General features: G+C 37.0%; 5 protein-coding genes across 5 annotated transcripts; 4 read left to right on the forward strand and 1 right to left on the reverse strand.

Moving 5' to 3' along the window:
- Window positions 1-1,158: 1,158 nt before the first annotated feature.
- Window positions 1,159-4,593, forward strand: MONOS_1832 (uncharacterized protein; the record flags this gene model as incomplete). Its single annotated transcript, XM_067871329.1, has 1 exon — window positions 1,159-4,593. One exon carries the CDS (start codon window positions 1,159-1,161, stop codon window positions 4,204-4,206), a length of 3,048 nt encoding a protein of 1,015 aa, XP_067723721.1. The 3' UTR covers window positions 4,207-4,593.
- Window positions 4,594-4,600: 7 nt separating this feature from the next.
- MONOS_1831 (putative ubiquitin specific peptidase 11) lies at window positions 4,601-10,731 on the reverse strand. The gene is made up of 3 exons (XM_067871318.1): window positions 10,522-10,731; window positions 9,146-10,425; window positions 4,601-8,982 (listed from the first exon to the last, which is right to left on the reverse strand). Exons 1-3 carry the CDS (start codon window positions 10,706-10,708, stop codon window positions 4,891-4,893), a joined length of 5,559 nt encoding a protein of 1,852 aa, XP_067723722.1. The 5' UTR covers window positions 10,709-10,731; the 3' UTR covers window positions 4,601-4,890.
- A 126-nt stretch (window positions 10,732-10,857) lies between these two features.
- On the forward strand, window positions 10,858-13,538 carry MONOS_1830 (putative nuclear pore complex protein Nup62). The gene is made up of 3 exons (XM_067871307.1): window positions 10,858-12,508; window positions 12,657-12,841; window positions 12,961-13,538. The coding sequence occupies exons 1-3, from the start codon at window positions 10,892-10,894 to the stop codon at window positions 13,409-13,411; spliced, it is 2,253 nt and encodes a 750-aa protein (XP_067723723.1). The 5' UTR covers window positions 10,858-10,891; the 3' UTR covers window positions 13,412-13,538.
- A 5,979-nt stretch (window positions 13,539-19,517) lies between these two features.
- On the forward strand, window positions 19,518-21,110 carry MONOS_1829 (putative DDE superfamily endonuclease; the record flags this gene model as incomplete). Its single annotated transcript, XM_067871295.1, has 2 exons — window positions 19,518-19,853; window positions 19,899-21,110. 2 exons carry the CDS (start codon window positions 19,518-19,520, stop codon window positions 21,108-21,110), a joined length of 1,548 nt encoding a protein of 515 aa, XP_067723724.1.
- Window positions 21,111-23,095: 1,985 nt separating this feature from the next.
- On the forward strand, window positions 23,096-23,338 carry MONOS_1828 (uncharacterized protein; the record flags this gene model as incomplete). Its single annotated transcript, XM_067871284.1, has 1 exon — window positions 23,096-23,338. The coding sequence occupies one exon, from the start codon at window positions 23,096-23,098 to the stop codon at window positions 23,336-23,338; it is 243 nt and encodes an 80-aa protein (XP_067723725.1).
- Between the last annotated feature and the right edge of the window lie 1,072 nt (window positions 23,339-24,410).

Below are 24,410 nucleotides of genomic sequence, written 5' to 3' on the forward strand. Positions count from 1 at the left end.
TGTGAAATGTGCTTTACAACAGCAATGGAAAATTCTGTTTTTGTTGTGTATTTAACTCCATTTTCAGCTTTTTTTGATAACGATTGGCTTCACCCTACTAAAAACACGAGAGTCATATATTCAATGCCTGGCGAACAGACTAATTCAACAATTCATCCGGATGAAATATGGAATTGTGGATATAAGACAATCAACCCCTGCAAAACAATCAAAACAGCATGGGAATGCTCACAGACTTCAAATGAATGGACTTTTGAACTGAACAACAGTGTATCTCAACCGCACAAAGGCGATACAAGCACTATCAAAATGTTCAATGCAAACGTTATATTGATGCCTTGCAAAGATTTGTCTAAGGCCGCGATTCAGACCAGTTATTTCAATAAAACGCCGGACTCAGATGAATACGCTCTGTTTTACGTGAATGGAATATTCAATATTCGATTTATAGACATTGTTTTTATCCATTCTATCAATTATGATACGAGTGATTCACCCACTCTTTTGACGACACGAACATTGTCTGGCTTGACTGACAGTGTACGTGCAGATGTGAGCTTTAAAGATTGCTCATTCACTTCTGAATCGCTCTCCTCAATGCATGCTCCTCTGTTTAATATCAATGGTGGAAATATAACTTTTACTGATTCCTCTATTTATAGCGTGATTCTATCTAATTCTGTATTTTCCTTTTCTCTATATTCCGTCGTTGAATTACATAACACGAATTTTACAGATGTGAAATTATCTTCTCTTGACTCGGCAAGTGTTATCAATACAAATGAAGCGATAACAGGATGCATTTCAAATAAGCTTTCCTCTCAAAGCAAAAATTATGGAATTACGTTCAATGTTTTTAATTGTTCTTTGAAAAACTGTTCGTCAAACAAATCAAAGAGGGGTGGTGCATTTAACATCAAGTGTTCCGAGAGCCAATTGCATGAGAAGTATTTTTTCTCCAATGTGGTGTTTCAGAATTGTGAATGTGATGAAAAACAAGGCAAAGGAGGAGCTATATATCTTTTTCTTGACAAATTGGCTGACGAAGATTATGTTTCTCTATCCGAATTGAGTTTTATTGACAATAAAGCTTTTCTTGGTAAAGCGCTGTTTATTGTATGTGATGACTTAATTAACCTTCCTGGTCTGAAATTTACAATGAGTGCAAGTACTTTTGGATCAGAGGTCGAAAATGTGTTTTATGGGAGTTCAGCAGATGATGGGGAATCAATTGATATGATTGAGAGCCTTATCTATCAAGATGACACTGTGTATGTCTCTGCAATTGAAGGGAAAGATTGGTTTCATTGTGGAACGAAGAGTGACCCTTGTCTTTCATTAGGTGAATGCCTTAATCGACATCTAAAGCAATTTGATAAAGTTAGTTCTAGGAAAATAGTGGGATTGCTGATTGCTACACTAAGTGGATGCGTGGACATGACAAACACAGATCTATCAGTTGAAACTCCTCAGCAAAGCTCACAAGGAAGTATGATCATCAGCTATGACAGCGGGAAATCTTCAGGTTCTCCCTTTAATTATCTGATTGGTAACACTCAACACTTCAACATTCATGGCATTAGGATACAAATCTTTAATGTAACATCGAATTTATGCTCCTGTGTCTTTCTTTCTTCGACAACTCTTTTGTCTTCTCGAAGTTCCAGTTATGCTGCAAACGCTCAGCAGTCACCATTACTTGAATATGTTAATAATGTAATGACAATTGCTTCTTCTCAAGATTCCATTCCAGTGTTCTACGTGGAAGCAGGAATTCTATTAGTCTCAAATTCACAATTTACAAATGATGCGTCTACTTCAAGCATTATTGTTGCATCTTCGTCTGCTTCTTTGAATTTTGAGTTTACTACATTTATGATAAGAACAGTATCGACTGGCCCTATTATCAAAATTATTCCCCAGCGCAATGAAGTAATTGAGCCCATTTCTATTGAAAGTAATTACGAATGCAATCAGACTCTATCTTATCAAAAAACATTATCTATGAGATTGAACTTGAACCAGCCTTGTCTAATCTTCGAACACATTATTTTAATTTTACGCCACTTCGAAAATAACGTTGAAGCATTTCTGAAGAATGAATGTCAAACACCTCTATCTCTTATTATGAACAACGTTCTATTATCAAATATCTCATCAAAAGTTGAAAATGAGATGATTGTCTCTTTTACGCTTCATCCTTCTTCATTCTTTCTTGTATCGTCTTTGATTGTTTCTGAGCAAAGTTGGGTAAGCAGCTCAATGCACACCACACTCTTCGCACTTGACTGTTTGGAAGATGCTTCTAATTTTAAGTTTACTGACATTTACTTTACTCAGACAGATGAATCCAATCTTTTGTCAACTGTTGAGCTTGTTCGTGTTAAAAGTTCCAAACTAAAACAAATCATCGATCCAACTAAATTCTGCTTTGATAAAACTATTTCTCCGTTTATCTCAGAGAACAGCATTTGGGGTGTTGATAAAGTGAATGGTTCATCGTTTTCTCTAATGACCGATGAATGGGCTACTTCTAAACAATGGAATGTTGTTTATGCAGATAGCGTTCAGGGAAACGATAATTCAGATTGCGGGGAAACTGTTGCCCATCCATGCGCATCCATTGATACTGCAATGAGCCATCTTAGTGGAAAAGAAGAAGCAACTCTTGTAATTGTTAATAATATGACAATATCATCATCTGTTTCTTTGAGAACTGCAAAAATTAAAAATTCTGAACGAATTGCAACAGTTACAATTAATATTCAATCCTTGTTGCCTTATGATGATTGTATTCGATGCACTTCAAATAATCACATCGCAAATGTTCGCTTTGTATTGGATCGAATTCATTCGAATATCAAAAATGTATTTTCCATCTCCAGCTTCAGCGAATTTAACCAACAAATAAAAATTGATAATTCTTCGATTTCATCAAATAATTCTCCATTTGAGGAACTTACTCTTTTTTCCATTATGGGATATCTTACTGTTAGTAACACAGACATTTCATCCTTATCTATCAGTAGGCTATTTCATATTCATTCGGTAAGGTCTTCGCACTTTGATGCAAAATCATTGAATATCAATTCGGTCTCAACAAAAGAAAGAGGAGGCATCCTTTATGTGGAGTCGAGTCAGAACGAAGTCCAATTGCATTCAGTAGTTATTAACAACTGCCATGGCAAATACGGACAAGGAAGCCACATTTTCATTGCTGATTCTGTTGCAACGCTTGATAACTTAACTGTAACTAATCTTTCTGTTGATGGCCCTGGAAATGATGATATATGCACCTTCGGATTTGGTGCGATTGCTCTGTTTCAGTCTGTTTTAAAGCTTTCTTCTTCGACTATCCACAACAACAAAGTTCTTCCGTTTTATGTTGACAATTCCTTTGCAAGCTTGTATCTTGTATATTTATCTGGTAACGGGGATGTAAATCCTTTGTATCCGTCATCACGAAAGAACATTTATTGCACAGGAGAAGCTAATCTCTCTCTTTATATGAAAGAAGGGGGAGATGATGCAACTGAAGAACGCCCGCTTTGGATGATGATTGATTCATGTTCTGTGGTCGGAAATATCTCAAAAGCTTTCTCTCCTTTTTTCATTCCTGAGCTTATAAATGTGACTTATGATGAATCTGAAACCAATGATAACACTCCTCTTATGCTTGTAGGTAATCATCTGTTGCCCTGCAATTTGATAGCGAAAGTTGCAACGGATGTCTCTCAAACATCTGTCAAAACATATCCATTGTCTTTCTCATATAATGAGACCCACGGAGAGGTGCTAGTCCCTTCCACTTTGGTGACTGCAAGCAAAGGGCATAACCCAACGATGACACTTTTGTATGGTATTGACAAAGCCGGATGGAAACAGGCAGAGACAGCGAAAAAGATTCCTATCGTTGGCAAACCAATTGAAACACCAGTTGAAGATAAACCAAACTATAAGTGGGTCGCGCCTGTTGTAATTTCAGTGATTTTACTTGTGCTTATAACGTTTATAATAATTGTGGTATGTTTGGTCATCCGAAATAGAAAGATGAGACAAAAAATAAAACAAACAGAAATGTTTGCCTCGCTTTTAAGTGAGAAAGACCTCACTTCAACAATTGTGAGAGTGAGTGAATATCAAATCCCAAACAAATTGACTATTCCTGAAGATACACAAATGCCATTTTATGAAGACGATGATTGAGCAATAATTTATATATCCTTAAATATTCGTGCAACTGTTATTTGCAAGAACGTCAACTATATAAACAGCTTTGAGATAATATCAGAAACATTAGCAATTGTATTTTGAAACATGTGTTTATGTGTTTTATTTTTTCATTAAATATTTGTATTTACGTTCACAAATGCTTTTCGGAGATTTCAAAGAAGCAATTGCATCCATTAATGAGGATTATTGCATCTCACTGTGAATCATAAAGAAATGTATTTTTCATGTTCTCTTTATTTTTTTCTTATTTTTTTGAGTTATTGAGCCTATAGCGCAATTGTTTTTACGTGTTAGTACATCAAATCAAAGAATTTTTCATTGCATTTCGGCTCATTAAATTCTTTTGATGGTTTGTGAGAAGGATTAATTTTTTTTTATTAGCTAACAATCAAATTTCGTGTTCTTATTAACCAAACGAGTTAAAAATATCGTTTTATCAAAAATGAAATGAAAAAAATAATTTAGATGTGTCGAAGCTCTTCTTTCCGCTTATTGTAAAAGAGATGTAACAACTTACAGAAGTTAAAGCTTAAATAAGAAAACTGCCAAACATTAGTTTTTCTTTTAAAAAAAATCATTAAAAAAGAACTTAAAAAATACAGAGTAAAAAAATACTTCTCAATTCAGATATTAAAAAGTGCACGAGCGAATTCCTCTTCACATATATGGAAATCTTGCATGGCGGAAATGGTGGCTGCTTCCAAAGCCATAACTGTCACTTTCCATTGATGCAAGCATTGAAAAGTCAAAATCATCGTTGTTGTCTGCACTGTAATCCCATGCGCTGCTTGAGCTGCTGTAAGACTCGGCTTCGCGTGGCTTCAGGCCATCTACCTTTTCCAGCGCCTGCAGATTGATGGAGCTGTAAACATCAGCGCTGATTGCCTCTCCCATGACAACATCAACATAAGAATCGCTTGACTCACAAGCGGAAGAGGATGAAGACAATGAGGAAGATGAGGAAGAGGAGGATTCCGATGATGAAGCAGTCGTCTTCGCAGAGGAAGTTCCCGAAAGAGAAGTTGAAGTTGTAGTCTCCGAAGAGCCCTGTGTCTCCATCGGAGTCAAACCAATCGGAGCTGTCGGTTTCGAATGATCCGTTTCCCCGCCATCTCCAGTCGCCCCAGCTTCCCCACTCTGCGCCTTCACTGCCTCGTGTTGCTGACCACTCCCAATCGTCCCACGAGGCAAACAACAGTTTTTTTGCTTTGTTTCTTCATCTTCATCGTCTTTGCTGATGCTTTCGCTTCCTTCGCTCTTTATTTCATCCATCGAATTCTGTTCTGTCTGGACATCTTTCTGGATACCATCTGCCTTCTTCCTTTCTCTTGTCACACTCTCACCCTCCATTTCCTTCTCTTTCCCAGTCTCTTCTGCACCTTTCTTCTTTTCTGTCTCTTTTTCTTTCGATCCTGTCTTATTCTTCTCTTTCTGTTTTTTCACCCATTCTGGACCGCGGACAATGGGCTCCCTGATTTTCCCTTCATTTTGTGCGTTGTCCACTTCCTCTGCAGTGAACGGCAGGCCTCTTCGTTTGTAATACAAAATGTATGCGTCCTTCGTCACCACACTGTTTTCACTAACCTCATCGACGCTATCATCGTTGTATTTCATCCACTTCTTCTTCAAGGGAGAGTATGCATACGCTGTGTAGTGCCCTCCTCCTGTCCCGCCCATGTGATTCGACACTGCAAACAGATCGTATATTGGCGGAGATGCCTTCTTTTGGGCTTCTTTTGCTGCCTCTTTGGATTTGGATGAATTGCTGTTTGAGTGGTTTTCCTCTTTATTGTCACTCTTCCCTTTCTTTCCTTTCCCGCCTTCCTTTTCTTTGCTGTCAGCTGCTGACTTCTGGTTATTCGACTGTTTTGCGAATGAATAATTCCTTTTCACACTCTCAGCTGTATCTGCAGTCATCTCCGGTGGGCACTTCTCAAATGCAGCTAAGTTCAGCCCTTTAACTGGGAAATTGACAAGCATGTCCAACTTCTGCCTCACCCCAAACTCTGCCGATGAAGAAAAGCGCTTCAGCTGGATGGTCAAAATGGAAGGCAGCTGCCAGATGTCCAGCTTCTTCCACGCCTGTTTGTGCTCCTTGCATTCGCTGCAGTACCACGCATTCTCTTCAGACAGCTGCTCCTTCGATGTAAAGATGTTGAAGCAGTCTTCGATTGTTGTCGTCTTCTCCTTCTTCCCTTTCTTCAGCTCCTTCAGCACTGCTCGTGATGGATGCTCGTCCAGTGCCATTGCCTTGTGTGCATCCACAACATACGGCGCTGTCCACACAAGTGTCATACACTCTTCCTTTGTGATCTTCGGAATGGCTTCCCAAATAACCTCGTTGCTCTGCGTGATCTCTTCCACTGTTGAATTGGAGCCGAAGTCTCCAACAGCCAGTCTGTACGGAAGCAGCGCACGTGGCGGAAGGGGCAGTGATTCAAGCCACTCTGCATCTGAGAGAGGAGAGGAGGATTCCGATGAGATTGAGGCTGATGCCAATGAAAATGCTTTGCTTTCGGTGGATGTTTTATTTCCTTTGTTTTCTTTGCCTTCTTTGCCTTCCTTGTTCTTCATGTGTCTGATGCATCTGTGATATTTCCCTTTCTTTGTGCTGCTCGAGAACCAAGGGCAATATTCTGTGTTGTTTGTTTTATTCTTCTCTTTCTCATCGTCAAACGAAAACTGATTCGATTCTCCGAAAAATGGCTCGCAGTAAATCCTCTTCTCTGACATTTCTGCTTCTTCTTTTTCTTTCCTCTTCCGTTCTTCTTCTTCCTTCTTCTTCTTCTTTTCTTCCTCTTTCTTTCGCTCCTCTTCCTTCTTTTTCTTTTCTTCTTCCTTCTTCTTTTGTTCCTCTTCTTCTTTCTGCTTCTTTCTTTCTGCTTCTTTCCTTTCTTCCTCCATCTTCTCCTTCTTCCTCTTCAGTGCCTCAAGATCTCCCTTTTTCTCCTTCTGCCTCTGCGCCTCCCTCAGCTCAGCCATCAGCACATCAGCCACACTCAATCTTTCCTCCATCTTCAGCTTCGTCAGCTTCTCATCCGTCACAAATTCTGCAATGTCGTTCTTCTTCTGCTCATATTCCGCATCTTCTGCCCACAACTTGTCCTCATCTGTAAATATGCTTTCCATATCCAGCTGTTTGCTCTTCTCCTTTTTGTCTTTCCCTTCCTCTTCCTCGTCTTCATCATCACAGGAGCATTCATCATCACACTGAAGTGATACATATATTGTCATTGCCCGTTCGCTCAGCTTCTTCATCCTCTCTGCCTTCGCCTTCTTCTCCTCTGGCGTCATCCCTACGCCAAGCTCCACACACAACGATGGCTCTTTTTCCATTAAATAATATGAATAGCTACTTGAGTATCCATCATCGTTCATCATCCCCCTCTTCTTCTTCTCCTTTTTCCACTGCTCCTCCATGTTCGTTATCTCGTTCCGAATGTCCTTCCCAAGCTTCTTCTCCAGCTTCTTCACCAGCTTCTCGTCTTTCTTTGCATACTGATCCAGATTCTTCTCTGTCTCCACCTCTTCGCTCTCCTCCATCTGCGCAATCTTCTGCCTCTCTTCGCTCTCTGCCCACTTTCTGTAAGCAGTCGGGTCAATGAGCCTCTTCACCCAGTGCCACACCTTCGCATGCAGATCACGGCAGCTGTCGTGGTGCAGCCGCGAAGACACCGCAAAGGGCATTCCGTGTGCAGACTCCGAAAAGGGGAAGAAGTGCGCATTCGAATCAACACTCACCTTCACACTGGACACACGAATGTTGCTTGTATCACTCTCCTTCAGCTGCTCACGTTTCAGTTCTGCTTCCTCTGCCCATGCAATCTCCTGCACAAGCATCTCCTCTTCTTCCTCCTTCCGCCTTTTCGCCCGCTCTTCTTCGGACATTCCCAACTTTTCCTCTTCTTCCTCTCTCAGCTGCTTCTTTTGTCTCATCTCTTCCTCAGCCACACTCCGCTTCTTCGCCATTTTCAGCTCTTCTGCCTGTTTTGCAGAGGTTGAGAGATAATGTCTGTCTTTGAAGTAGTTGGCAGCTGCATCCATTTCATAGACAGCCACACGCTGTGCACTCAATGTGCTGACTTCTTCGTATTTCAGCAGAATGCTCTTCATCTTCCCCTCACACGGCGGCACAGCCACAAGACGCTCAGCAGGAATGCCCGTCAGCTTCCCCACTGCTGACAGGATGTGGCTGATTGTGCCATACTTGGGCACTTCCACTGCCATCTCCTGAACTGTCCATAGAGGATCAACAGAAGCAGAAGACGAAGATGATGAAGCAGAAGAAGCAGATGATGTATCACTTCCAGCAGACATTGGAGGAGGTGTGCTTGGCGGGGTGACATCAGCTGCTGGGCTGACTGATTCAACTGGAGAAGGGGTGGATGAACTTGATGGCTGTTCTGCCTCTTTCGCTGCTCCTTCACACAAAGCTGGCAATTCTCCAAAGGCAGTCTCTTTCACACGCTGTGAGCAGAAGCGGGGCACAAAGAAGACAGTGATTGTTGTTGTCCTTTCACCAGGCAGTGGCAGAGACAGAACTGAAAGTGGGTCGAAGCTGACTGAGCGCTTGCCGCATGTTGGGCAGTCCACTGTTGACTTCAGCTGGCCATACAGAAGATCCACAATGGCTGAGTCGTTGCGCAGTTTGAACCGACGCTCAGCTTCGAGTGAAGATGCAACATCATCTTCAGTTGCTTCCACATTCTCTACATATGGCTTGTCTTTGATGCGGTTCAGATCTTCGTGCTGTTGTTGATTGATGTTTGGTGTTTGAAAGGGAATATCACAAATTTATACAGCAACAGGAAATTTCAACAACAGCCATCAACAAAAGAATTAACATTGGAAATTAGAAAATGATAATTACTTTTGAAACAGAGCAAAAAAGAAAGAAAAAAGATGTTCAAACCAATCCATCGAGGAGGAATGTGAGGAATTCCTGTGAGTCCTGCTGGGAATACCCGCTGAACTGGTGCGAAAAATGGGACACGACGCTTTTCACTCGTCCGGGATTAACAACAGCATAATCACCGCTCCACATCGCCCTCAGCCAGGCAGCATACACTGCAGCCATCTTCCCATCACAGCCGAGCTTGTTGTTGATGTTGATGTCCTTCACAAAGCGGAACGAGAGGAAGAAGTTCGTCAGCGGCAGTGCATGCGACAGACACTGCAGTGCAGAGTTCATATAGCATGTGTTGCCCAGGTTCTTCAGCCCTGTGTCTCCTTTTGTCGCTTTGTTCTTCTTCCCTTCTTTCTTCTGATTTCCCCACCAGTTGTTCTCGTCATTGGGATCTGCAGGCTCTTTTGGGGATTGATTGCTCTTATTGGCTTTTGAGGATGTACGAGAAGATGATGAACTAGAAGCCGAATATGTTGATGATGATGAAGATGATGCAGATGAAGATGAAGCTGACTGTGAAGATGCAGACGCTGAATTTTCTTCATTCTCAAACCTCCTGTAATTCAAATCTTCTTCCAGCATGTGTGATTGGTCTTCTAAAGCTTGTGGTGGCACGTCTGCTTTTTTCTCTTCGATCCCGACCATTTCGTGATATCTCACAATATCTTTACTTGGGTCATAATTCGATCCTTTCGACTCAAGTTCCTTGAATGGATCATCAAATTTTTCCCCTTCTCCCATAAAACGCTTGTGCTCATCAAGCGCGGCTCCTCTAATAGCTACAATTCCCATTGGTTTTTCCTCTTCTGCAAATTTTGGTGAGTATTTCCACAATAACACGGCTTCACTGTCTGCAGATTTTGCTGGGAACACTTCAAGTAGAATAGTGTTGCTTCCGGTTCCTAGAGTTTGTTCAAGTTCTCGAAGTGTAGAAAATTTGAATGATTTTTGAGGTTCTGTTGTTGTCCAGCATTTTATTGCGTGCTTTGGCAGCAAGTTTAGTTCTGCCATAATCTTTTTATAAATATCATTCTCTTTATAATATCTGGAGATGGTGATCTCAGTAAAGCCAGCAGCAGATGTATATTTCTTTTGTTGCTCTGTCATGTTTTCTTCTGGTGGATTTTTAAATCCGATACGAAATGTTTTTGGATCTTTTTCAAGTTGCTTCATTGTTCCAAAAAGAACAACTTCAAGTTGTATTTGAGGACCGCCTTGATAATCATCTACAATCCTGCTCCAATCGCTACTGTGAACAATTTCGAATTCTCTTTTATAAATTTTTTCTTTGAAAAATAATCATAAAATATTTTTTATTCACAAAAACAGAATTCAGATTTTTAAGAAACTTAATTTTAATATTTCAAATTTTTATATCAAACTTGGATTAAATTTTGAGCTATCAGGAATTAAAAGAGAAGAATTATCGATTGGTCCTGATGGATCTCCATCCGTGAAGCTTTTCCACCATCCAGCTTCAATAAGTGATACCATTTCGTGATTCGACATATTACTCAATCCACTTCTATTTATAATTTCATTCTTCTCTTCTTTTGTAAGGAGAGGCATTTTTGTGAAAATCTCTGATCCGAATAACCACATTATTTTTTGAACATTTGGTTTTTGGAATTTTTCGTTACAAGTGAGTTATTATTCTGTTTTCATCATAAAATGTTTTTGACACAAACAAAAAAATTCAGAAACATATACATTGGGTTAGATCAAATTTTCTGAAATTACATTTGCTTTGTTATGGCAAGCATACCAAATCCTTTTGCAACTACCCAAAGTGCACCAGGTGGAAACGTTTTTAACACAGGAGCTACGGCTGGGGCAAATGTATTTTCAGCGGGAACAGCACAAACACAACCTCAACAACTTGCAAATCCTTTTGGTACTGCTACAGGAGCAACTGCTTCGCCTTTTCCCAGTGCACAGCCGAGCACTGCAGTAGCAAATCCATTCAATACTGCGGCTCAGCCAGCTGCAGCTGCGGTTCCTGCAAATCCATTTTCAACAACAGCAGCTGCAGCTCCAGCAGCGGCAGGAGCGTTGCCAGCTACAACTCAACCAAATCCATTTGGAACAATTCCAGGTTCTTCTCCAGCGACTGCAGTTCCTTCATTTCCAGCTGCTTCTGCTCCTGCTCCTGCAAATCCATTTCAAACTTCCACAACTGCTCCAGCTCCTGCACCTAATTCAGTAACACCAGCTAATCCTTTTGGAGTTGCTACAGGAACTGGGAATGCAAATGTTGCAAATCCATTTGCGGCTGGAGGTGCTGCAGCAGCTCCTTCTGCGCCTGCTCCTGCCAACCCATTTGCGGTTAATAATGCTGCTGGTGCTGCAAATCCTTCGTTAACAACTGCAGCTCAGCCAGGTCAACCTGCTCCAAACCCCTTTGGCGCAGCAACTACAAATCCTGCACAGCCAAATCCATTTGGAGCAAATACTGCAACTGCAACCCAGCCAGCTGCTGCTCCTGCTTTGGGAAATGCAACAGCACCAAATGCAGCAAATCCGTTTGCAGCTCCAGCTGCAGCTTCACAACCTGCTGCTCCAGCGACTGCAGCTGCACCCGGCACAACTCCATCAACAGCGGCAAATCCATTTGCAACTGGAGCAGGCGCAACTGCAGGAACAGCGCCAGCTAATCCATTTGCGCAATCAACAGCTGCGCCAGCACCTGCAGCAGCGACAACATCAACGACTTCTGCTGCGCCTGCGGCTCCTGCTAATCCTTTTGCATCTACATCTACCACAGCACCAGCTGCAGCCCCAGCCAATCCATTTGCAACAACTGCTGCCTCCACAACCACCGCAGCCACCACTGCTCCTTCTACCACTACTGCACCTGCTTCTTCGGCTCCTGCGAATCCATTTGCAACATCAGGTTCAACAACAGCAGCCTCGACAACAGCGCCCGCAGCAGCCAATCCATTTGCATCCACTTCCACCACTGGATCGACGACTGCCCCAGCCAATCCTTTCGCAACAGCAGGTGCCACCACTGCTCCTGCTGCTGCCTCTTCCACCGCCAATCCATTTGCCACAACGTCAACAACCACGGCCAGCACAGCCCCGGCGAATCCGTTTGCCACAGGTGCTGCCACAACCCCATCTAATCCATTTGCGACTGCGACAGCGACAAATGCTGCTGGAGGTGCAAATGCGACTGGGGCAGCAGGAAATGCAGCAGCTGCACCAGCAACAGACGCCAATGGGATTCCGCTGGAGATTTCAGGGAGCAATCTGCACTCAATCGGGGTGATGTGGACAGAAGAGCTGAAAGAGCTGCAGATGACATTCAACAGACAGGTCAGTCAGATCGCTCGGTTTGACGAAGAAATAAGGAAGAATCAAGGATTGGTATGTGGAACTTGTATTTTCTGTTGATAGTGAATGTTTTTAAATGTCTTTTTTTATATATATATGCATATGTTCTATTTGTCACTTTTCTTTATTTCTTTTCTGTTTCTATTATAATTCCAATTTTTAATATGAATTTGTATTTCAGCTGGAAAGGCTGGTAGAAGATGTTGAAGCATATTCCATTGCACAGAAAGAAATGGAAAATGCAACAACAGCCATTCTCCAGCAGCAGAAGGAGATTCACAAGACATTAGATGGACTTTCCACAACAGTGGCATCGATGGTTGACCCACTGAAGTCTGACCCAGAGTGCATGAGAAGATTCCAAATGTGTGTTGACAATTTTTCATTTATTAATATATTTATGCTATTTGGTTTTTGTTATATGGCTATGTATGTATGTATATATGTAATGGTTTCTTTTTTGCTTTTGTGTTTTCATATATTAGATATGAAATAGCAGAAGAACTAGATTCTCAGATGAGTTCAATGGAATCACAGATCGAAGGAATCGAAGAATCACTTTCGACTCAGTCACTCAACACAATCATCGCACTGCAGAAGTCCCAGTCAGGCTCCTCTTCCACTTCGTCGTCCTCTTCCACTTCCTCCGCAGCATCCTCCACATCATCCGCGTCATCCACAGACACAGCCTCTGCTCTTCCTCTTCTCTCTACTGGCAGCTCTGACAGTGTTGATTCACTTACAGCAGACCTGTCAGATGACTCCATCCCTGTTTCCACCATTGTCTCTATACTGAGCTCAATGTACGGCAGCCTCCAGAACATCGACAGTCAGGTTGCTGTTGCACAGAATGCACTTGACGCCTCGGCTTCTTCACTTCGTTCTCGTCAGCAAATTCTCGAGCAGGAAACTGTTTTGTCTAATTCTAGAAACTGAAATAATAAATAATTATGAATTAATATTCACTTCGCTAATAAATTATATGTTGAGCATATGTCCTCTCCTTTTTTCATTTCTTTATGTTTTTATTATATTCAATTTTTAAACAATCAAAGAATTATGAGAATTCATTTTTTATTAGAAAAAATAAATGCAGTTCAAGGGAATTGATATTTTGAATAGTGGAAAAAATTGAAATTTTTTCTCAAAAAAGAAATTTGGAAAAAGTGATTTTTTTAATTTTTCCAAATTAAGAATCGAAAAGAAAAAACGTTATTGTAAAGATTTTTTAAAAATAAATGTCAATAAATAATTTTTCCTTTTTTATATGGGTGATTATTTATGAAATCAGATTTTTTCTGTTGAAAATTTCGGTTTGAAATTTTCACTTGAATATCAACAAAAGAACACGAAAAAAACAAAAAGGCATAAAGAAGAAATCATCATCTTTATTAGAGTTAAAACATTTATTTTTGATACAGTTGTTGTAAATTTGGTAAATGTATATTATAGGGGAACTCGAATTTTTCAAATTTTTTATTATTAACGAATTCAATATAGTATAAGAATCATTTATTAATTAATAAGAATTTGAGATCATCTTATTTTTATGATAAAAAACAATCTGGGATTCTTAATATTTATGGGATAGATCAATAAATGTTCTTGTTGTTTTTGAGTGCTAACCCTAAAAAGAAGAACGGGAACAAACCCTAAATTCAAGATTTGTTACGCTAACGCTAGCACCTAAACCAATCTATTAATGTTGAGATTATTTCAGAATTTAAACCCAATTTATTAAAAAAATACTGGGTCAGATCAAAATGTTTTATTTGAAAAAAAGAAATTTTGATGATTGATGATCTCAAATTTTTATTAATTAATAAATGATTCTTATTCAATATTATTTCCGTTTATAATAAAAAATTTGAATATATCGTGTTCCCCTATCATCTCCTTTTACCGTAAATTTAGCATTTAAAAACAAAAAAAAAATTCACAAAAACAAACATTTTTTGTTAAAAAAACATCCCGAAAAAAGTCATGATTACTTTAATAATCACCCATATTTTAATCTTTTTTTTTCATAAATGAAGACCTTGATTTTTTCTCATATCGCATAGAAATAACAATCTCCCCACAAGTTGAAGAATTTTAATGTTTCATTACAAATGCTCAGTTTTTTATTACATGGGTTATTCTTTTTGAAAAGCAGCAAATGTTTAATTTTCAAAAAACAATAATTTTCTTGTTTTTTTTGTATTTTCATTCACACATAAGTGACTTCACTAATATGGAATCTATTATATGATAATGCTATTTCAAAGATTCTTGAGGAAATTCGTGAATGGGAACAGAAATTTGATCAAAATATAAAATATGGGTCATTATTTTTCATATCGTAACTTTGTTCGAAGAAAGATCTTTTTTTTAAATAATTGTGGTATGAAATGAAAAGGGAAAAAACACATGTTTATAAATGAAAAGAAAAAGATCGACCTGTGCGACACGACATGCTATTTTTTATAGCTGTCGGTCACCTCATTAAAAAAAAAAAAAAAAAAAAAAAAAAAAAAAAAAAAAAAAAAAAAAAAAAAAAAGATGACAACACTTCCTTTGTTTAATAAATTAATAAATTCGTAGTGTTTTTTTTAATAATTAATAATTAATTTTATTTTCTTTTTCATTGAGTCCAATATTTGATCTGGAAAACCATTTTTTTATTCATGGATTAATGAAACAAAAAATTTTTCGAAATTCATCGTTTATCATTTCAGTGCAAAAATGAATAGGACGAACACTAATATTTTCATGAACAATTTGAATTACAATTTTAAGATAATTCATTCCATCCGAGCTTTTGAAAGTTCTATTTAAAATAGAGAAATTGTGTGGCTTTCTTGAATAAATTCATTCAAGAAAATGTTGATTTCATCTTATCCAAAAGAGTTAGAGGTTTGCTATCATTGTTGCATTTGAATTCATGATGACTGTATTTATTTCTGTTCTTTGCTTTTATCAAAGAGTTATTGAATCATTGCAATTTTTCAGAACAGAGACTGCAAATAGTTGAAATTGGAGAATTGAAAGAAGTGATGAAGGAAATGTTTCGAAAATGACTGGAATCGGTTCTCACAAGAAAACAGTCAAGTGAAATCCACAGAATGATTGAAGAAAAGAAGTTATCATTGAACAGTATAACAGTGCTGTTTAAATACGTTAGATGCTACGAAATGCTTATATTTTATGTTTTCAATGCTTTAGCAACTCACCTTTTTCCATAAGTTTTCAAAAGATAATAATAGATGAAAATTGGACAGAAAAAGTGATCGAAATGCTTCCAAAAATGTTTTGATATGCTGCCTTTTGCTAAAAGATAGGACTCAATCAGGATTGCTTTCTGCGTGTGTGTTTTTTTTCTCTGAAAGCAACAATGATTTATGAGTGAAGAAAAGAGGAACAAAAAAACCTTGAAATAACTTTAATGGCTTTGAAAAATACTATCCGTAACATGGTGTGACCATTTTCGTTTTCTTTTTGAAAACTTTTTTGTTTCTTATTTCTGAACATAAAGTTCTAGAAGAAATAAATTAAAAGTGACTGACAAAAATTGTCCAATATTATCATGAACATCACAATCTGTTACGTCTTTATTCTCATTCTAATTGAAAATTTTTGAAAGACAGATTTGTCAGTGAAAAAACGTTGAAGATGCAATCGAAAATGAGCGACATTTTTCGAGAGAAGCAAGACGAGTATTTGAAGAGTTGATAGGAAATGTGGATTTGAAGAATAAAGAAGAATAAAGAGGAGAAAAGTCGAATGAAGAGTTTCTTTTTTGGGATGGCTTCATGAATCGTACTGCATCTTTACCGAAACAAAATCTGGAATGAAAAATCAATCCTTCTTATCGAGGTAATTGTTCATGTATTTCAACCAATAAAGTGGAATTATGGGAGGATTTGCAACTTGTGCATTTATTTATTGAATACAATAACAAAGAACATAGCTGTTAAAATTGAAGAATTGTTGAGATGGAGCAATTTATGCAGTATCGGAAGCGATTCAGTGGCCAACGATGATTGACAAGATGGCATATGCGATCATGAATTTTTTTTATGAATGTTTAAAGAAAATGAAAATGAAAAGAGGATGATGAAGAGGAGTTTAATGAGAGGGATGTAGAGGATGATGAAGATAAGGATGAAGATAAGGATGAACTGAATAAAGGTTAAATAGAAGAATCGAATAGTGAAAACTTGAAAATGAAGATGCTTGAAAAGATGGAAGAAAAAGGATTCAAAGATTACATCTCTGTCTTTCATGAAACGCTTCCTTTTTTGTAAATTTTGCAATAATAGTATTTCATTTGATTTTTCAGATAAGTTCAAAAATGCGTGAGAAATCAGTGAAACTGTATTTTTCTTTTCAAAGAATATTTCTTTCTCTTTTCTCAATCATTAATGAAAATAAAAACAATGCAATTAAGCTTTTTTGAAATCCTGGTTCATCAAATTTCAAAAAATGAAGTGAAACCTTGTTTCAAATAAAAAATTGAATATCATTTTGCGTATTCCGTCTTCTTTCTTAAGTGAACTTCTTAAAGAAATTTGTGGCTGCAATATTTTTATATTGAAAATTCCAAATCCTTCAGGCTTTCTTTCATCGTTTCCAGATATTTCTCATTTATCCAAGGATTTTATATTTCCATGTTTTTGCAAAACACCTTCTAAAAACAATTGTTTTGTTCTATTCAGGCATTTTTGTCGATTATCTGAAAATAACTGTATTTTCAAAAAATATGAGGATGGTGAGAAAAAAAGAAATAAGACTTGCATTAGAAAATGGTTTTGAATAAGAAGAAAAAGTCGAAGCTCTCGTGAAACATTCAACAGAAAAAAAAACAATTCTGGAGAGTCGAATGATAGTTCTGTTAAAATATCAACTAACAAGCAATAATAAAAAATTCAGTCATCATACCCCTGATAAATATTGATAGATTATTATTTTATCAATTTCATAAGATGATCCACATGTTTATGTAGAAATTCAGCAATTACTGTTCAGCTCGCAAGATATACTTGTGCGGCTTGTTGTCTTTGAGTAAAAAGGATAAATTCATCTGACAGAGCAACTGTATTTTCTATTCTCATCACCAAATATTCAAATACTTCTCATTAAGGCATTTAAATGCCTTGTAACTTCGATTTTTACAAAAAACTTAGCATATCAATTATTTTGTGAAAAATAGTGATGAGCACTTAAATTCTTCGATGCATTTTTCCGCATGAACTAAATTGTTTAATTTTTCCAAGTGATAAATACACACTCCTTGTTGTAATTTTAAAAATTGAGTTAAACAAACAAAAAAATAAGAAATCGTAATATCAACAAATATGAACGTTTTCAAACGGTAATCAAAAAAAACAGTCTTTGAATGTACATTCTTCAGATCCTTTTTTAATTTGTATTTGTTTCTTTCACTGAAAAATGAAAGTTTAATAAATATTAAAAGAAAAGTTATGGCAATAACTCACAAAAAAGTGAAATCAGTAATATTTCAAAAGCAAAGAATGTTATTTTTAATTCCTGTTCAATTTTCCAACTCATTCATTTCATTGACAAAATTATTATCCAGTGACAGAAGTGGCTTCCAGTGGCTTTTTAAATTCCTTTGTTCACTGATCATGTCACAAAACCATTTTTCTCTTTATTCGAATTTTAAAATTTTTTTGATAGAATTTTCGAAAAAATTAATTTTTTTTTTTCAAAAAAGTTGTAATAATATGAAAAGAAAGACATTGTTTAAGGTTTTCTTTAAAAGAAATCCAAAATATGAGATATGAAAATTATTTATGGTACTGATCAGAAGAAAATGTCCTGTCGGTCATCTTTGTCACTAAGTGGCAAAATTTGCCACTTGTCGCACAGGTCTAGAAAAAGATTCTTGATTGATTTTTTGAAAACTGAGTTAATTTGAGAAAAATTTGAAAATTCCATTATAACATTAATTAATTATGCTGTTTTTAATATATGAATTATTTGATATCAAAACATCAAACAAGCTCAATCATCACTTGTAAAACATTACGATTTGAGTATGATTTAATCCTATTTCTTTTTTCAAAGCTTCGATTAACTAATCATTTGTATTTAAATTTATAATTGATTAATAAAATTTAGATACGAATTTGCAATATTTCATGTTTTCTTTGACATATTTTTTAAAAGATGTTTCGTTTCATTAACGAAGTATTTTGGTTAAGGAGATATGAGAAGAAAAGGAGAAGCAGTTTTTTATGAAATATATATTTGTAATATTTGGAGCTAAATGAGAGGATAAGATTTAGAAAGATGTGGAATATATATAAACTTGACATTTTTTCTATTCATTAATTTTTGAAAAAATAGTTTAGAGAATGTTATTGATAATTAAGCCTTCTATAAATTTTTCATTATTATTTCTTATTTCTTCATTTTAAACATTGGACTTTTATTTGTTTGTTGAAAAGTTTATAGTTAGTGAAATATTTTCGACAATAACATGATGTTTTAATGCATTTATCACTATTTTTGAAAGATCTTTATGTATTTGATAAATTTGATAGAAGAACTCATGAAACAAAACACATAAATGTGATGCCTTAATAAACATATAATTAACTTTTGCAATTACAATTTCTCTATAACTATTTTTTTTTAGAACATGTGAAATGAAGAAAAAAAGATAAAACCAACAAAAATGTGAAGAAAAATAGGGTCATATTTTTATTAGATCCTATTTTTTTTATTCGATCCTATTTTTTTGAAATCAATTATTCAGCCACCCACATTTCGATTTATTAATAGTATTTTTGGTATATAAGAAAAATATCAGCAACTGAATAAATACATTTAAATGCATAACCTGTTTCTTGTGGGGGGGAAATGGGGGGGTTAAAAGCCTCCCGTTGAAATTCTATCAGTTACAGGTTGGTTCCAATGAATTAAATACAAAAAAATATGCATTTAATGTACAAAAAATTAAATTTCAATGAAAATGGATATTAATAATTATTATATAAATAAATTGGCTTAATGATCATAACCCAAAAAATTAAAAATGAGAAATGAAGTTGCAAGGAAATCAACTGCGGGTCAGCTGAAGCTGTGGGAGGGAATGCTGTCCCTCAAATACAGACAATTTCGGAATCCACTGGAGCGAATGGCGCACATAGTTAACGATGGAGCTGTGCGTATGGTGGACGCATACAACAGCAAAAAATTCAGCAAAATCCGAATCAAGCGTGCGGTGAAGGCTGTTCGGCAAGGAAGGCTAGTATCAAAAATTGGAAGACCTGCTGTGGTCATTGGAGAAAAAGAGCAAACAGTGCTGGATGAAATAAAAATAGAATCACTGTCTGGAGCAAGCTTAACAATCAAGAAAATGCGTGAACTGGTTTGTATAAATATTCTTTGAAATGTATTAATTAATATTAATTAGATTGAAAATGTTGTTAATGATTTGAAACCAGAAAACACGCCAGATGTTAAAGTTTCTGCGTCAGTTGCCTACGATTTCATCAAACGACATCCAGAGCTGAAGACATCAAAGCCAAAAATTGTTGATGCGAACAGGCTTGCCGTATCATGCCAACAAGTTCTAAAGCCCTGGTATGATATGCTCAACGGATTACATCAGAACAACAGTTACAACAACGCACTGATTTTCAACGTGGATGAGTCTTCACTCAGGGTTCCCGACAGCTCCAATCGGAATGTCGTTCATCCGGCAAATACAAAACCCGGTTACGCTAAATCTGCTGCGCGAATGGCGAATTCTACACTGATTGCGGCGGTCGCAGCAGATGGACAATCACTTCCTTCAGTGATCCTGTGGCCGAGTCTCAAACTTCCTGATGACTTGAAGCCTCTTCAGTCTACAAATCTTGAGATTTGGCCGAACAAATGCGGATGGATGGAATCTTCAACATTTAGGAAGTATGCACTTACAATTCTTCTCACTTCAATCAAAGAAAGAAGGCAACGCATGTCACTCGACGAATCGCACTGCTTGCTTCTAATCGACTCCCACATTTCTCGAGCAGATCCAACAATCTGGCGAGAGTTCAAAAAAGAGAATGTAGATGTTGTGACATTCGTCCCTCACAGCACACACATCTGCCAGCCACTGGACAGAGGTGTATTTGCAGTTCTGAAGTCAGAAATGAGTTCACAGTACGAAGCACCTTCGTCGTCGTCTTCAGCAGCGAAAAGAATAGCTCTTGTGGAAGCTCTTCAACAATCAATTCATTCGGCGCTATCACCTTCGGTCATCAAAAGAGCATTCAAATGCAGCGGCGTGCTGAAAGACTCGTCTGGGCCAGTTCTGATGAAGCTTCCTCAATCATCGACTTATCCTCTTCCTTCTCATAAAAATCGATTTGACTTCTACGGTAAAGAAATAACAGAAGAAAAGGTGCTAAATGAGTGGGATGATTATTTGAAAAAGAAAAGCGAAATGGAAAATGAAAAAGAAAACATTTCTGATGAAGAAAATGATGAAACAATGAATTTCACGAAAAAGCTGAAAAGAAAATTCAAAATACTTCAAGATGAGAACGATATAGAGAAAGAATCATCTGATGAAATTGAAAGAGGAAAGGGAAAAAGAAAAGTCATACGCAAATTAGATTCGAGTTTTGTATTTTTTTGAATTTTTTTTAGAATTTTTCATTTCGAAAAATTTGGGTACTAATAAAAAAAATGGGTACTAATAAAAATATGACCCTATATGAAATATACGAAAGTCAAACAGAAAGTTTCATATTTATAAGTTTCATTTAATTCACAAACATAAGGCAAAATTCTTGCTCCAACGCATCACGATTCAGACACTTAGAAAATTGTCGAGATAAAGTCCTCCTTCTGCATTGTCTGCTTTGCAATTCTGGAATTCACTATCACTGATCCTTACACACGCTGAAATCGCAAAGATGAGCATTCCACCTCCACTATAGCTTTGTGCAGCGCATGAGTCGAAGGTGTTGTTCACAATCTCAACCGATTTGATATTGAAACAATTAATTCCTCGACCAGCATAGCATGCATAGCAGTTGTTGAACGAGCTGTTTTTGATGGATTTGTGGAGATGTTGAAGAAGATCAGCTGTGTGTGCACCATAAAGTGTGTCAAGGGTGTTGTCAGAAATGGGGTTAATGAAACACAAAAAGATGAGAAATCCAACTCACTCACCAATACACTTCCTCCTCCTTCACTTTCTTCTCCTCTTCCTCCACCTCGTTGTCCTCCTCTCTCTCCTCCTTCATCTCTTCAATCCAATATTTCTTATAACCCCAAAAATCTTACAACACCTTTCCTTCCTCTTTCTGCTACACATAAAAGAAATCTTATCAAAAAATATTAAAAATCCTCCTCTTCTAATGCTGTTCAGTTTCAATAATTCTGTGAAGCTCTTTCCCAAACTGATTTCTCTTATTGACCTTCACTTTCTATCGTCTGATGCAATTTCACTCCCTTGAAGTTTCACGAAAACGCCCGCAAATACAATTTTGTTCAAACAAATAAAAAGAAAAAACAATAAATCATATAAAAAATAGATCAAATAATACAACAAAAAAAAATATCATACCTTCGTTTTCCTTTTCTCTCGCTCACTTTGTCAAAGAATCGCCGCACTCATTGTCCTCTTCATTGCTTCTATCATCTCCAACAAAAACAAAATGTGCTATTATCTCCATTCTCAAAGATTATCCTTTCAATGAATATTGTGGGGGATGTTCTCATCTTCTTTTTTAAAACTTTCCCACAAATTTTCATCTAAAACTTCTTCCCTTTCATCTTTCTCCTCTTTTTATTCCTTTTCTCTTGATTCATCTCCTCATCTCCTCATCTCTTCATCTCATTCCTTCCAATTCACATCCCCATTCCCTGCCATATTTCCTCTCTCCAAATTCAAAAACATTCCATCTCTTCTTCGACCCATCCAAAACCATCAATGCACTCCCCCTTTTTCGCCCTTCTTCTCCCAAAGCTTCATCAAATAAAAAGTCCTTTCATTCCATTTGCTCGCAATTTGGCTAAACTTCAACCGCAGCTGCAGAGGCTTGAACATTATTTTTCTGCTGGAAAAAAACAGACAGTGAGTGCATTTCTACGTTTTCCTGCTCCTAATCGAAAAGCGAAGAATCGTTGTTTTAATCTTCTTTTTAATGATTCACTGGCTGCACTGTATCTGCTGAAGCTGAACATTTGAAAAACAAACCAAAGAAGAAGAAGACGAAGAAGAAGATGATGATGATGTGGAAGAAAAAATAGAAGAAATAGAAGAAAGATATACATGGAATTATGTTGCTATTTCGATAAATAGGGAGAAGTTCGTGATGAAGATGATAAGAAAGACAGCAATCACGATAATTAGAATGGAAAAGGAGAGGAAGAATAGGAATGAAGAATAGGAACAAATTTCTGCAATTGTCAATGTTAAAGACGATGCAACATACAAGTGAGATGCAAAGTGGAGTGGCACATGGGGAACAAAAGCTAATTGAACAGGGCATCTGGAGAGAGGAGCAAAGCCCAAATGAAAAAGAAGAAAAAAAAAACACGAAGATGAAAACAACAAATTCAATGAAGAAGAAGAAGATAATAATAATAATAATAATGTTGATGTTGATGTTAATGACAACGGCTATTGAATCGTCCGAATGGAGCAGCATGCGAATGGGGATGCTGCTTGCTCTGAAACGGAAGTGCCGTTGGATCACTTGGACAAGCAGCGTTGGCAATCCGTCTGCGGCAATGCCAACCGCTGCCGATGCCAATGCCGATCCCCGACAAGGCGACGCCAGCTATGGCACAGGCGCAAGCGAACAAGTCGTTCGTCGAGAATATATCTTCCTCAACAAATGGCAACAGCAATAGCAATGCAATGAGAAAGAGAAAGATGAAGAAGAAGAAGAAGAAGAAGAAGAAGAAGAAGAAGAAGAAGAAGAAGAAGAAGAAGAAGAAGAAGAAGAAGAAGAAGAAGAAGAAGAAGAAGAAGAGGAAATTAATGGAGAAGAATTTAATTAAGAAGAAGATAAAAGCATCAACTACGTAATGGCATCGCCTGTTTTCTCTCTTCTGGATTAAGTCCGAGTGCTTCGCAGCTCCTCCATGCCTTTGCCACCATCATTCCAAAGCTTCTCCTTTCCATCGCTCTCTCACATAACCCATTCATCCTTTTCCCCTCTTCGCTCCTCTTCCTTTAGCGGCAAGGCCTCGCAGCATCTATTAGAGTGTCTTCATCATTTTTCTACGTGTCCACTTCCGCTTTGCCTCCTTCTCCATTTCTAATTCAACATTCCCTCTTCATCTCCATCACTTTCTTTCCCCATTTAACCCTCAAAAAGCTTTCAACCACAGCAACTTCCATTTCCTCCTCACATTTCTGCTTTCCATTTCTTGATAGATGCTAACAATACAAACTAATTAACAAATCAACAAACAAACAAATAAATAAATAAATATGAGACAAACATATAATTGTTAATTTCCACCACAAATTTTCTCCTTTATTGACATTCTTCAGATTAATGATGTCATTTCAATCAGAATATACTTTTGCTTTAAATTCTCATAACATTTCCTATTCAACATTTGTAATTTTTCCTTAATTTCTCATATCTCCTTAACCAAAATACTTCGTTAATGAAACGAAACATCTTTTAAAAAATATGTCAAAGAAAACATGAAATATTGCAAATTCGTATCTAAATTTTATTAATCAATTATAAATTTAAATACAAATGATTAGTTAATCGAAGCTTTGAAAAAAGAAATAGGATTAAATCATACTCAAATCGTAATGTTTTACAAGTGATGATTGAGCTTGTTTGATGTTTTGATATCAAATAATTCATATATTAAAAACAGCATAATTAATTAATGTTATAATGGAATTTTCAAATTTTTCTCAAATTAACTCAGTTTTCAAAAAATCAATCAAGAATCT

This window comes from Monocercomonoides exilis (assembly GCF_001643675.1).
Source record: "Monocercomonoides exilis strain PA203 chromosome Unknown scaffold36-1065637, whole genome shotgun sequence".
In the NCBI taxonomy this organism is placed as follows: Eukaryota; Preaxostyla; order Oxymonadida; family Polymastigidae; genus Monocercomonoides; species Monocercomonoides exilis.